The sequence below is a fragment of the Macaca nemestrina genome, chromosome 11 (assembly GCF_043159975.1).
Source record: "Macaca nemestrina isolate mMacNem1 chromosome 11, mMacNem.hap1, whole genome shotgun sequence".
Taxonomy (NCBI): Eukaryota; Metazoa; Chordata; class Mammalia; order Primates; family Cercopithecidae; genus Macaca; species Macaca nemestrina.
Genome location: NC_092135.1, coordinates 4,183,059 through 4,195,202, shown reverse-complemented (window position 1 = coordinate 4,195,202; position 12,144 = coordinate 4,183,059). Strand labels below are relative to the sequence as shown.

The following is a 12,144-nucleotide window of genomic DNA, read 5'->3' as shown; positions in this document are numbered from 1 at the left end:
TTTTATGAGGATGGTATTACCCTGATATGAAAGCTAGACAAAGGCACTACAAGAAAAGAAAATAACAAACCAATATCTTTGATGTGTACAGATGCAAAAATCCTCAACAAAATACTTGTGAACTGAATTCAACAGCACAGTAAAAGGATCATATACCATGACCAAGTGGGATTTATCTCTGAAATGCAAAGATGGTTCAAAATGCAAAATTTAATTAATATAATACATAAACAGAATAAAGGATAAAAATCACACAATAAAATGCATCATAGATGCAGAAAAAGTGCCTGACAAAATTTAACACCCTTTTATGATTTAAAAAAAAAAAAACCTTTCAATGAGCTATGAATAAAAGAAAATTACTTCAATGTAATAAAGGGCCATGGATGAAAATCCTACAGCTGACATCATACTCAACAGTAACCAATGTAAAGGTTTTCCTCTAAGATGGAAAAACAAGGACAAGAAAGCCCATTCTGCCCCTTTCTATTCAAGATAGTACTAGAAGGCCTATCCAGAACAATTAGGCAAGAAAAAGAAATAAAAAGCATTCAAATCATAAAGAAAGTAAAATTATCCCTCTTTGCAGATTACATATTATGTGTAGAAATTTCTAAAGACTTCATAGAAAAACTGTTAGAACTACTAAACAAATTCAATAAAGTTGGAGGATACAAAATAAATTTACAAAAATTCAGTTATGTTTCCATACACTAATAATGAACTATTTGGAAAGGAAATTAGGAAAAGGAGTTTATTTAAAATAGCATGAAATGAATAAGATACCTAGGGATTAACTTAACTAAGGAAGAGAAAGACTCGAACATTGAAAACTACAAAATATTGGTAATAGAAACGAAAAAAGATACAAAAAATGGAAAGATAGCTTATGTTCATGTATCAGAAGACCTAATATTGTTAAAATGTCCAACTACCCAAAGTGATCTCCAGATTCAAATCAATCCCTGTCAAAATCCCATTGGTATTGGTTACAGAAATAGAAAAAAACAATTCCAAAATTAATATGAAATGAAAAGCCATGAATAGCCAAATCAGTTTTAAGAAAAAAAAAGACCAAAGCTGGAGGCATTACACATTCTGATTTCAAGCATTGATGTTATGGACTCCTCTGCCAGGATTCAATTCCAAGCTCCACTGCTCAGCAGCTGTGTGACCTCAGGTAATACACTTAACCTCTGTGCCTCAATATACTGAAAATAAAATGCACATGATGATGACATCAGGTTCATCAGGCGGTTGTGAAGCTGAAGGATGTAGCTAGAGCAAGGCTGGCACAAAGCAAGGACTCATGATATGCAGGCTACCCTCCTCCTGCTTCTATGGTGAACTTCTCACAAATTGAGTATGTGATACCCTCCAACACCTCATAAAACTCACACAATGAAGGGGCTGAAGAAACTGGGCAGAGACCCAGGCACTACCCCAGGCTCAGTTAAGGCATCTCTGAAAGCAGGCTGGGAAACAAGGCAGAGCCTCCAAACAGCTCAGCGGGCAGAGGGAGCTCCATTGTGAAGGCCCAAGAGCTAGGTTGCCCTAGGAACCCTGCAGAGGACACAGCTGAGCCAGAGGTCAGAGACGGACGCAGACCCAGGATTCTGAGAGGGGTGGTAACCCCAAGTCCTCATCTCTGTCCCTGGCCAGCTGGACCAGCAAACCAGAGCTGAACAGGATGAGGTCTGAGGCCCAAAGAGCTCTCCTTTCATCCTGCTGTGACATGCTGCTCCCAACACGCCAGGTACAGAAGGGGCCACCTGCAAAGGCTGAGATGAGGGTTTCAAGGGACAGAGCCCAAATTGACCCTGTGAGGGAGGAAAAGCAGGCAGAATCCCTGGGGAAGGTTTGGTGACACCACTCCCCTCTGGAGAAGTGCCGGACCTGTCCTATGAAAACCGGGGATATGAGAAGCCCATAGAAGCAGGGAGGGGGATGCAGCCTAGGCCTCCTGTCATCCCTTTGCATGGCTCAGCCATAGAAGAGGCTGCACTCAACCCCAGCAGAGAAGCCTCCAAGATAAGGCAGGAACATGGGAGAATCTGTCCACTGCTCACTCAAGTCAGACTCCCTGGAACGGAGGGCCAGCTCCTGAAATCACCACGGTGAGCGTGTCTACACTCTGGTATCAGCACACCCTGCAGATCAGGGCCGCTTTTCTGCAGATGCCATTGCTCTGCTCAGTAGTAACCAGTACACCCTTGATTGTAGCACAGCGTGTCAGTGCTGACGGCGGGGAAGTCAACAGTCTGACCCAACCTGGGATCAGCACAGGCAGTGCAGGGGAGCAGTCATGGAGTACGCCAGAACCCTGCATGGGGGCCAGTGGGCAGAGGTGCATTCCAGGCAGTATGTGTACCGTGGACAAAGCCAATCGGTAAGAATAGTCCCATCCAGCTCCAGCGCAGGTGCCCTGGGCAACTCACTGAGCAACAGAGACACTTGGATGATTCACCAGGAACCAGCCTCCTCCGGGCTCCAGGGTTAAGGCAGCCTCTGATGGGGTCAGCTGGACCCAGGGCCCACCACAGACTGAACTGCCCATGCAAGGTGCCTAGAAGAGGGGTTCACACTCCTCTCCGGTGCCGCCGTAAGCCTGCTGACTTTCAGAAGCCCTTGTCATGCCTTGGACATGAGACATTCATCGAAGTTAGATGACAGTCAGGAGAGATCTCTGGTTCCTCTCCAGTGGTCAATAAATGTCACAGGGAAATGCCCTGATGCTGTCCCTGGTAAGGAGGAAATGTGAGAAACCCAGAGAGAGCCCTGGAAAACTGCCTGCAAGAGGCCTGATGGGCAGAGCCCAATCATCCTGCACTGTGGTGCTGGGGCTGGGGCTTCCTGCACTGCTCTGTGGGTGGGGACAGTCACACACCTTCCAGCTCGCCTGAAAACTGATGGGGTAGATCCTCACCAGGGTTCTCAACCCTGGCTGCCCATGAAAATCTCCCCAGATGAGGCTTGTGAATGGAGGGTTTGGACTGGCACACCTCGGGGTCGCTAAAGAGGGAGGACCCCTCAGCACGTGCTTCTGATGCCAGACAACAGATTTGCACCAATCACAGCATCTCCTGTGATGGGTCCTTGCCAACCTGAAACTGGTCCAAACAGCCTCTAGATCTGACTGCCAATTTTTAAGAAATGTGGGGGATAGAATAACAAGTTAAATTATACCACAAAGATGCAATTGGCCAGACCTAGTCCGTGGGACATTCTACAAAACAAATAACCCAGTTTTCTTCAGCAAATAAAGGAAAAAGAAGAGGAGAAGGGAAGTGTTCATGGTGAACCACTGGTGCTCAGTAAAGTCTTAATTGCTCCCCTTCTTCTTTCCAATGCTGAATACGTAACCAAGAGCAGCTTATCTCTTACTTCACGGAACACTCTCTTTTTTCTCTTTGCCCAAAGCTTTCTCTCTGCTAACTAATTGTTATTTCATAATATAGTCTTAATAGTTCAATAAAAGCATGCAGAAGGGGCATTCAGTGATTCAGTGGGGGTGGAATGTGGTGGTCCCTGGTGAAGTCCCCTGTCCGTCGTGGGCTAGCTGCCGCTGAGCTGGTCTGAGCTGGGACGGTCACAGGGGAGCTGTCACCAATGCAACAGGGATCCTCGGGTAGAGGCGGCCGCCTCGGCAGGGAGGGGCTCACAGTACTGGTTTGGAAAGGTCCAGGTGCCAGAATGGGAGGTTCACGGGGTGAAGCCAGGCCAGCACAGTGAGGGGCTGCTTGAGGGTGGGAACCAGGAGAAGACCCCACAACAGCACGCCGGAGGAAAGGCCTCTGCCCAGGTAAGGGAGCAAGGCCACCCCAGCACCCAGCAGGAACAGGGGTGGCAAAAACATTCTCGGAGAAGAGTCCAAAAAGAAGCAGCAGCAGCAGGCAGTGGGGCAGAGGCGAGAGGAGGCTGGGACAGTTCCCACAGGCCCAGTCCAATGTCCTGGGCCCCAGAGCCACCCTGGGCTGCTCTCAGGCCATGAAAACCCTGACAGCCCCAGCCTTGAGTCCTCTGCTTTCCACCTGCACAGCCCCAAGGGAAGGATGCCCAACACTGTCACCCACCCTGCCACCCCAAACCAAGCATTGTCTCCCCTGGATCAGCTCAGCCCTAGCCCTGCCTGCAAAAGAAGGAAGGGCAGGCCGGGCATGGTGGCTCACACCTGTAATCCAAGCACTTTGGGAGGCCGAGGCAAGTGTATCACCTGAGGTCTGGAGTTCGAGACCAGCCTGGCCAACATGGCAAAACCCCATCTCTACTAAAAAATACGAAAATTAGCCAGGCGTGGTGGCGGGCGCCTGGAGTCCCAGCTACTCGGGGGACTGAGGCAGGAGAATTGCTTGAAACTGGGAGGCTGTGGTTGCAGTGAGCCGAGATCGCGCCACTGCACTCCAGCTTGGGTGACAGAGCGAGACACCATCTCAAGAAAAAAGAAAAAGAAGAAGGAAGGGCAGTGTGTGTGTGTGTGTGGTGATGGGAGGGGAGGGAAATGCGTGGGAGACCAGGCACCATGGTTCATTCCTATACCAGTGGGAGCAGAATAGGGTGCAAGGGCAAGGAGGGTCATTGAGGATTCGGGTGGCATGACAGGTGGTGAAAACCATCTCTCCTCGTGCACCCTCTCTGTGCCAGACCCGTGAATGTCCAGTAGATCTAGTACGTCCAACAGCAACTTCACTGAATGACAGAAATTAAAGACGAGGACTCTGAAGTCCAAAGAGGTGCAGTAATTTGCCCCAAGTCCTAGAGAACTCTCTCGATCTCACTCATTGTGATCTGTAGACATTCTCTTTTTCATCACAGCACACTCGGGCAAGGCAGCCAGGGCTCAGGTGGGTGGGGCCGTCTACACAGGGGCTGCTTGTTCCAAGAACTCAGTGGAGGAAGAGAGGCTGGGGAGCATCAGGGATGTTTAGTGTTTGATGGAGAGAAGTGATGCAATCTGCTCGCCCTCTACCCAGGGAGGTCAGGGAGAGCCCACTGCTGAGAAAACGTGGGGCGGGGGTGGGTGGAAACTCTTAGGAAGGATAGTGAGGTTTATGGTCCTAAGGGAGAAGCCAGTCAGAAAAGGGAAGTCCCAGTGAAGAAGGAGGCCAGGCGATTGGCTGACAGGAAGCGGTGGTCTGGGAGTGTGAGGTGGTATCAGCAGGTCTGGGAAGCAGGAGGAAGATTCTCGAAGATGAAGCAGCCAGCACCTCCTAGAGGCCCTGCAGAGGTGGAGCACTCAGGGCAGACAGATGGCTCTGCAGGGCCTGGAGGGGACTCTTGCTTTGGGAGGGGGCTGCAGAGGCCAGCAGTACAGACACTGGTGTTTGTAAGAGAGAGAAAGCTGCCATGGCACCCAGGGGAAGGAGGCCAGAGAGGTGAGTGCAATTGCTCAGGACCTGGGGCAAAAGTCCTGCTCCTGTGAGGGCAGGGGGGAGGGGGCAGGCAGCAGAGTCCCACAAAAGGAAAGCTGAGTCTTGGGAAAGCAGTTGATGGCGTCCCTAAGTCCCACCTAAAATCCCCGCGATTCACCCAGCTCTTCAATCATCCCACACACATACTATGTGCCAGAGTCTGTGATGGGCACTGGTTGAAGAGATGAGCAGGAAACCGTCCACCCCTCAGGGCCATCTGGTGGGGAAGATGGGTGGACCCTCGTGGATGGGAGTCACGGCAAAGAGCTTGCTAAGACCCTGCCCAGCCAGGCCTCTGGGAGGAGGATACAGCTGCACCCCCAGGGACTTGGAGGCCAGTGGTAACTGTCTGCAGGGAGCCTGGGGAGCCTGAGAGAGGGACAGAAAATGATGCCAGACAGGCATTCTGGGGCAGGCTTTATGTGCTATTTTGTGAAGTCATGTAAACCAGGCAATGGTTAGGAAGGGATTATTATTTCATTTGTAAATCAAGAAAACTGAAGCTTACTGCAATGGTTAATTTTATGTGTCAACTTGGCTTGGCCATGATGCCCAGATATTATTCTGGATGTTTCTGTAAAGGTGATTTTTGGGAGACATTAACATGGAAATCCATGGGCTTTGAGTAAAGCAGATTGCCATCCACAAAGCAGGTGGGCCACATCTAATCAGTTGAAGGACTTAATTGAACAAAGACGGACCAAGCAAGAAGGAATTCTGCCAGCAGATATTTTTGGACTCAAACTGCAATGCTTCCTTGGGTGTCTGGCCTGCTGGCCTAACCTACAGATTTCAGATTTACCAAGCCTCTGCAATCACATGAGACAATCCCTCAAAATCTCTCTCTCTCTCTCTCCCCCTCTCCCCCACCCCACACACACACAAACACATGCAAACACACCCTGTTGCTTCTGTGCTTAAGTTCTATGCCCAAAGACATGCCAGTCGTACGAGGCTAGCAGATCTGAATCTAGGACAGCTTGAAACCCCCTTAGCTGCCCTGGTCCACAGTAAACTTCACACTGATCCTTCAAGAAAGCAGAAAGAGGAAAGAAATAAAGAAAATAATCAGAAATGTAATCTATTTAGTCAACATAATTGATTGTCCTTTCTTCTGAGAAATTGTTTTCCTTCTCTCAGTGTCAAAATGGACTTTCCTTGGAGAAATGATAAGCTCTGGCTAGCAATTGTTGACTTTTTTAATGTCTTAATTTGGTAAATGAACAGATGAAACTCCTTGTAATATATCAACTTTTAAAAATGTCTCGGGCATCTCAAAAAACGTCAAGTCTAGGATCACACTTCCAGGTGACATGCTTGCTTGGACAAATGCACCTGACTTGAGGCTGTGAGTATTTCAGCAGCAGAAATGGCAGGGTGCAGGGACACAGGTCCACGCCAGTCCCAGCAGAGAGGCGGAGCATTTGTGCCTGAGGAGGGAGCAAGCAGCAGAGGCCTAGGGCTGCGGAAGAAGGGAAGCTGGCTGCCCAGGAAGGCTTACCTGCCTCTGCAACTCTGATCCCAGCTCCTCAAACAGTGCTGCGTATCCTGCTGCATAGCCCGTGTGCTGCCACTGAACACAACTCAATTGCCTAGATTAACTTGGCACTTCGATAATGCACTTAACCTCTGAGCCCCAGATATTTAGTATGACTAATGGCACCACTGCTGGGCTTCTTTATTTTACAGGATTTCTCCTCTCAGCCTGTGCCCTGGGGTTGCTGCTCATAAAGGCCTCCCTGCAGCCTATCCCCAGCCTTGTAGGCATAACCATCACCTTCTGTTTCATCTCCTGAGATATTCGACCCTTGCTCCTTCAGGGTCTGGGGACTCCTGCAGTTTCAGGACCCCTAAACATTAGATAGATTAGATAGATAGATAGATAGATAGATAGATAGATAGATAGATGATAGATAGATAGATAGATAGATAGATAGATAGATAGATAGATAGATCACACCCATAACCTGTTCCAGTTTTGAGGACTTCTCTGGCCAGCAGTGTGGTCTTTGGACTGAGAGCCAGCTATGGGGTCCAGCCATATGGACCAGTTGTGTGACTCCTGCGGGTCCTAATAGTTCAAATGTAGATCAAAACACTTTCTCTTTCAATGTCAAATATGGCCAAGTGGAAGCCAAGTAATACAAAGTGTATCTCTGATTCGAAAGTTCTTTTCTCTTTTAATTTTACTGATAGAAATATTCCCACACCACCCTGTCTTCTAGGATCCTAAATTCAACTGAACACACCACTATGGGTGGGGATAGTCTTTCTGGTTTACCATGACTGTGCTGTGCTGCCCCTGGACATTTTGGGGACAGAGGAGGCACTCTGGCTTCTCTAAAGGGACTTAGACTGAGTGTTTCCTTTCTTTCCCAGTAGCCTTTCTTTCTCTCTTTCTCTCTTTCTCTCTCTCTCTCTCTCTCTCTCTCTCTCTCTCTCTCTCTCTCTCTCCTTCTTTCTTTCCTTCTTTCTTTCTTTTTTGAAATAGAGTCTCGACCTGTCACCCAGGCTGGAGCACAATGGTGCGATCTCAGCTCACTGCAACTGCCACCTCCACCTCCCAGGTTCAAAGGATTCTCCTGCCTCAGTTGGGACTACAGGTGCATGCCACTGCGCCTGACTAATTTTTGTATTTTTAGTTGAGATGGGGTTTCACCATGTTGGCCAGGCTGGTCTCAAACTCCTGACCTTGTGATCTGCCCGCCTCAGCCTCCCAAAGTGCTAGAATTACAGGCATGAACCACTGCGCCCGGCCTCTCAGCAGCTTTTCTTTTGACCTTGCCCCACCTAGCGAATCAGGGCAGCCTGGAGGTGGGGTCTGAACCCAAAGTGTCATACAGAAGGAATGTGAGTTCGGAGCGTGGCACAGACACAAGACCTGCCGGGCAATAGAGGTGGGGGTGCCACATGAGCCTGACGGGTAAAAGCACCAGGGAACCATCAAGGCAGGTGGAATGAAAGCTCAAAGACAATCTGAGGTCAGGGGGCTGCTGCAGCTTTTTAACATTTCCCACTCCGACTACCATGGGCAAGTTGAGTGCATTGAAAACCCAGAAACGGGGCATGGGTCTCTTTCTGTTGTTGTTCTTTTCCTTTTTGCCAACCCTTAGGTACACATACCCGCTGTTGTCTGCATGTCTGTGGAGGGCAGGCCTCCTCGTCACAATGACCACAACCACCGCTACCATCATGACCGCAGATGCCTTCCATGAATCTGCTATGACCTGGAGACAAAAGCATTAGAAACTTCTTATCTAACTTGGGATAAAATAGGAGTAACTGGGCTGAAATGAGAACACTGGAGCCTTAACAAACCTCAAGTACCTAAATTTTCCTGCATGGCCCTTATGCCAGCAGTTTGACTGCTTGCCAGCCTGTGGTTTCAACTGGAAGCCCTTCTCACATCCTGTCGCCACTTAGAGAAAGCATTTACAACCGTAATAACAACAGCTGTTTATTGCACACTTGCCACAGGCTAGGCTCTCGGCCAGCCCACAGTATACACATTTAACCCCTTTCAGTGGCCCTGAGAGATTGGGCAGGTTAACTCCATGGAACATGATGATGCAGCCTTGAGGCAGTTATGAACCTTGCTCGGGCCCCACAGCCAGTTAGTGATGGAGTCAGAATTCAGTACAAGGACTTTCTGACTGCAAAGCCCTTTAATGTTTCTCCCAATACTTCCTGTGACCTGCACATGCCTGCAAGAGCTGCAAAAAGCCTTACGGAGACAACTGGGGGATTGAGGTTCTTGCCACACTTGCAATTAAAGCACACTTCATCTGAGGAAATTAGCTTCATCCACCGCATAGATAGATAGATAGATAGATGATAGAATATGATGATAGATAGATAGAATATAGATTGATACATAGATGATAGATAGATGATAGAAGATAGATAGAGATACATAGATAGATGATAGATAGATAGATAGATGATAGATGATATAAAATGATAGATGATAGATTGATATATACATAGATGATAGATACATAGATGATAGATGATAGAATATGATAGATGATATATAGATGATAGATTGATAGATACATAGATGATAGATAGATGATAGAATATGATAGATGATAGATAGAAGATAGATTGATAGATACATAGATGATAGATAGATAGATGATAGATGATAGAAGATAGATTGATGGATATACAAATAGATATATAGATGATAGGTGATAGATGATAGATGACAGAAAGATGACAGATTGATAGATACATAGATGATAGATAGATAGATGATAGAATATGATAGATGTTAGAATATGATAGATAGATGATAGATAGCTAGATAGATGATAGAAGATGATAGATAGATAGATAGATAGATAGATAGATAGATAGATAGGCAGGCAGGCAGACAATAGATAGGTAGAAGATAGATTGATAGGTAGGTAGGTAGATATATAGATAGATGATAGATGATAGATGATAGAAAGATAGATGAGATAGATGATAGACTGATAGATACATAGATGATAGATACATACATACATAGATGATAGATATATACATACATACATACATAGAAGATAGATACATACACACATACACACATAGATACATACATACATACATACATAGAATGGAATGGAAACTTGTTTTGGAAGACTGTTTAGCAATATTTACCAAAGCTGAACATAAAGCAACCCACTCCTAAGTATTTTCCCAACAGAAATGTGTATCTATATGCACCAAATGATGTATTCAAATGTGTTCATTCCAGACAATCTGTAGTATCTTTAAACTTGGAGCAACGAGATTTCCACCAACAGAAGAATGGAGGTTTAAATAGTGTGTGTTCATGCCATGGAATGCTGCTAGCTCCCTGTGGCAGTGCAGCAGAGCCTCCTGCAGAGGACATGGAGCCATAGACGGAAGTCAGCACCCTAACCTTCCTGTGTTGCTCCACCTTTGCACTGTGTGTCTTCCCACCAGCATGGGACCTCCTTGGGGATGGAAATGGCCTGTATTTTTCTTATTTTTACTCTAGACTCACTCAGGTGCCACCAAGTTTGGGAATACTCCCTGGCTTAGTTGACTGCTCCCTTTCTGTGTCTCCAATATATTTCATCTTTCTACTTTCTTTATTAGACAGTGTTAAACGTGTCTTATTAGTTGTCTGCTTCTTTTTTTTTTTTTTTTTTTTTTTTTTTTTTTTTTTTTTTTTTGAGTCAGAGTCTTATTCTGTCAACCAGGCCGCAGTGCAGTGGCCAGATCTTGGCTCACTGCAACCTCCACCTCCCAGGTTCGAGCAATTCTCCTGCCTCAGCCTCCCAAGCAGCTGGGACTACAGGTGCCTGCCACCATGCTGGGCTAATTTTTTTATTTTTAGTAGAGACAGGTTTTGCTATGTTGGCCAGGCTAGTCTCGAACTCCTGACCTCAGGTGATCTGCCCACTTTGGCATCCCAAAATGCTGGGATTACAGGCATGAGCCACTATGCCCAGGCCTCCTTATCTGCTTCTTAAGGACTGGAATTGTCTTTAATCTTGTAATGTTTGGGCCTACAGCATCCAACCCTCGGGAAGAGCTCAATAGCTGTTTGTTGCATGGATGATGATGAGTGGTAAAACCAGTCCAGGGCCTGGAAAAGGAGTGTGGGAGCTAAAAAGGAACCTAAGAAAGAAGCAGACATCCTCAATAAGAGAGGTCTTACAACATTCAGAGATTGGCCCTCTGAGGAAAGAAATTGCAGCTGAGGCTGGGCGTGGTAGCTCACACCTGTAATCCCGGCACTTTGGGAGGCTGAGGCGGGTGGATCATGAAGTCAGGAGTTCGAGATCAGCCTGGCCAACATGGTGAACCCCTGTCTCTACTAAAAATACAAAAATTAGCCAGGCGTGGTTGCAGGCACCTGTAGTCCCAGCTACTCAGGAGGCTGAGGCAGGAGAATCGCTTGAAACTGGAAGGTGGAGGTTACAGTGAGCCAAGATCGTGCCACTGCACTCCAGCCTGGGCAACAAGAGCGAAACTCCATTGCAAAAACAAACAAACAAACAAGCAAAAAAAAAAAAAGAAAGGAATTGCAGCTAAATGACTAAACTTGTTTTCGCCTTGGCTGGACTCTCACTCTGGTCCCACTGCCACCCTCACATGGATGCCAAGGGACCTCCTTGGACACACCATCCCCACGGAGTTCACAAGCTGGTATTTTGGAAGGCGGGCCCAATTGGTAAGGAAAGGAACTCTACAAATTTTACTAAATCATAAGGGAAAGGAAGAAAGCTAAACACAGTTTTCTCTGAACAAAAATACAGCTTGGCTCACATAACACAGGCCATCTGGTCACATTCAAGTGAGCACATTCTCCAAAGTTCCCAAACCTGTACTATGCCATATTGGACACTAAAGATAAGAAGTTTGGCTTGGATTTCCTATATCACAGTTATCTTTTGCTGCATAACAAACCAACTCAAAACTTGCTAGCTTAAGGCAAAAACTATTTTTCATTTGCTCAAACTTCTGTGAGTCAGCCATTTGGCCCAGGTTCCGGGGGGAGGTCCTTCCGCTTGTTCTGTCTGAAGATACATATATGACAGTGGTCATCAAGTGACTTAAATAAAGCCAGATGGTCAAAGATGCCTTCAATCGCATGTCTGGTGTTAGCACTAACTAGGGGTTGGTAATTGAGGGAATCTTAGCTGGGAAGGATAGTCTCTGTTCAGTGTGGACTCTCATCCAATAGGAAGCTAGATCAGCTTTTTCACATGATGGT

At 46.8% G+C, this 12,144-nt stretch overlaps 1 protein-coding gene across 1 annotated transcript in view; it reads left to right on the top strand.

Annotated features, from left to right (window-relative positions):
- Positions 1 to 10,562, top strand: part of LOC105492438 (glycophorin C (Gerbich blood group)) — a 92,379-nt gene extending 81,817 nt beyond the window's left edge. Inside the window, exon 5 of the mRNA XM_071072552.1 lies at positions 8,522 to 10,562. Within this exon, the coding sequence (XP_070928653.1) occupies positions 8,522 to 8,580 (59 nt within the window). The 3' untranslated portion in view covers positions 8,581 to 10,562. The remainder of the gene's footprint in view (positions 1 to 8,521) is intronic.
- Positions 10,563 to 12,144: the final 1,582 nt, after the last annotated feature.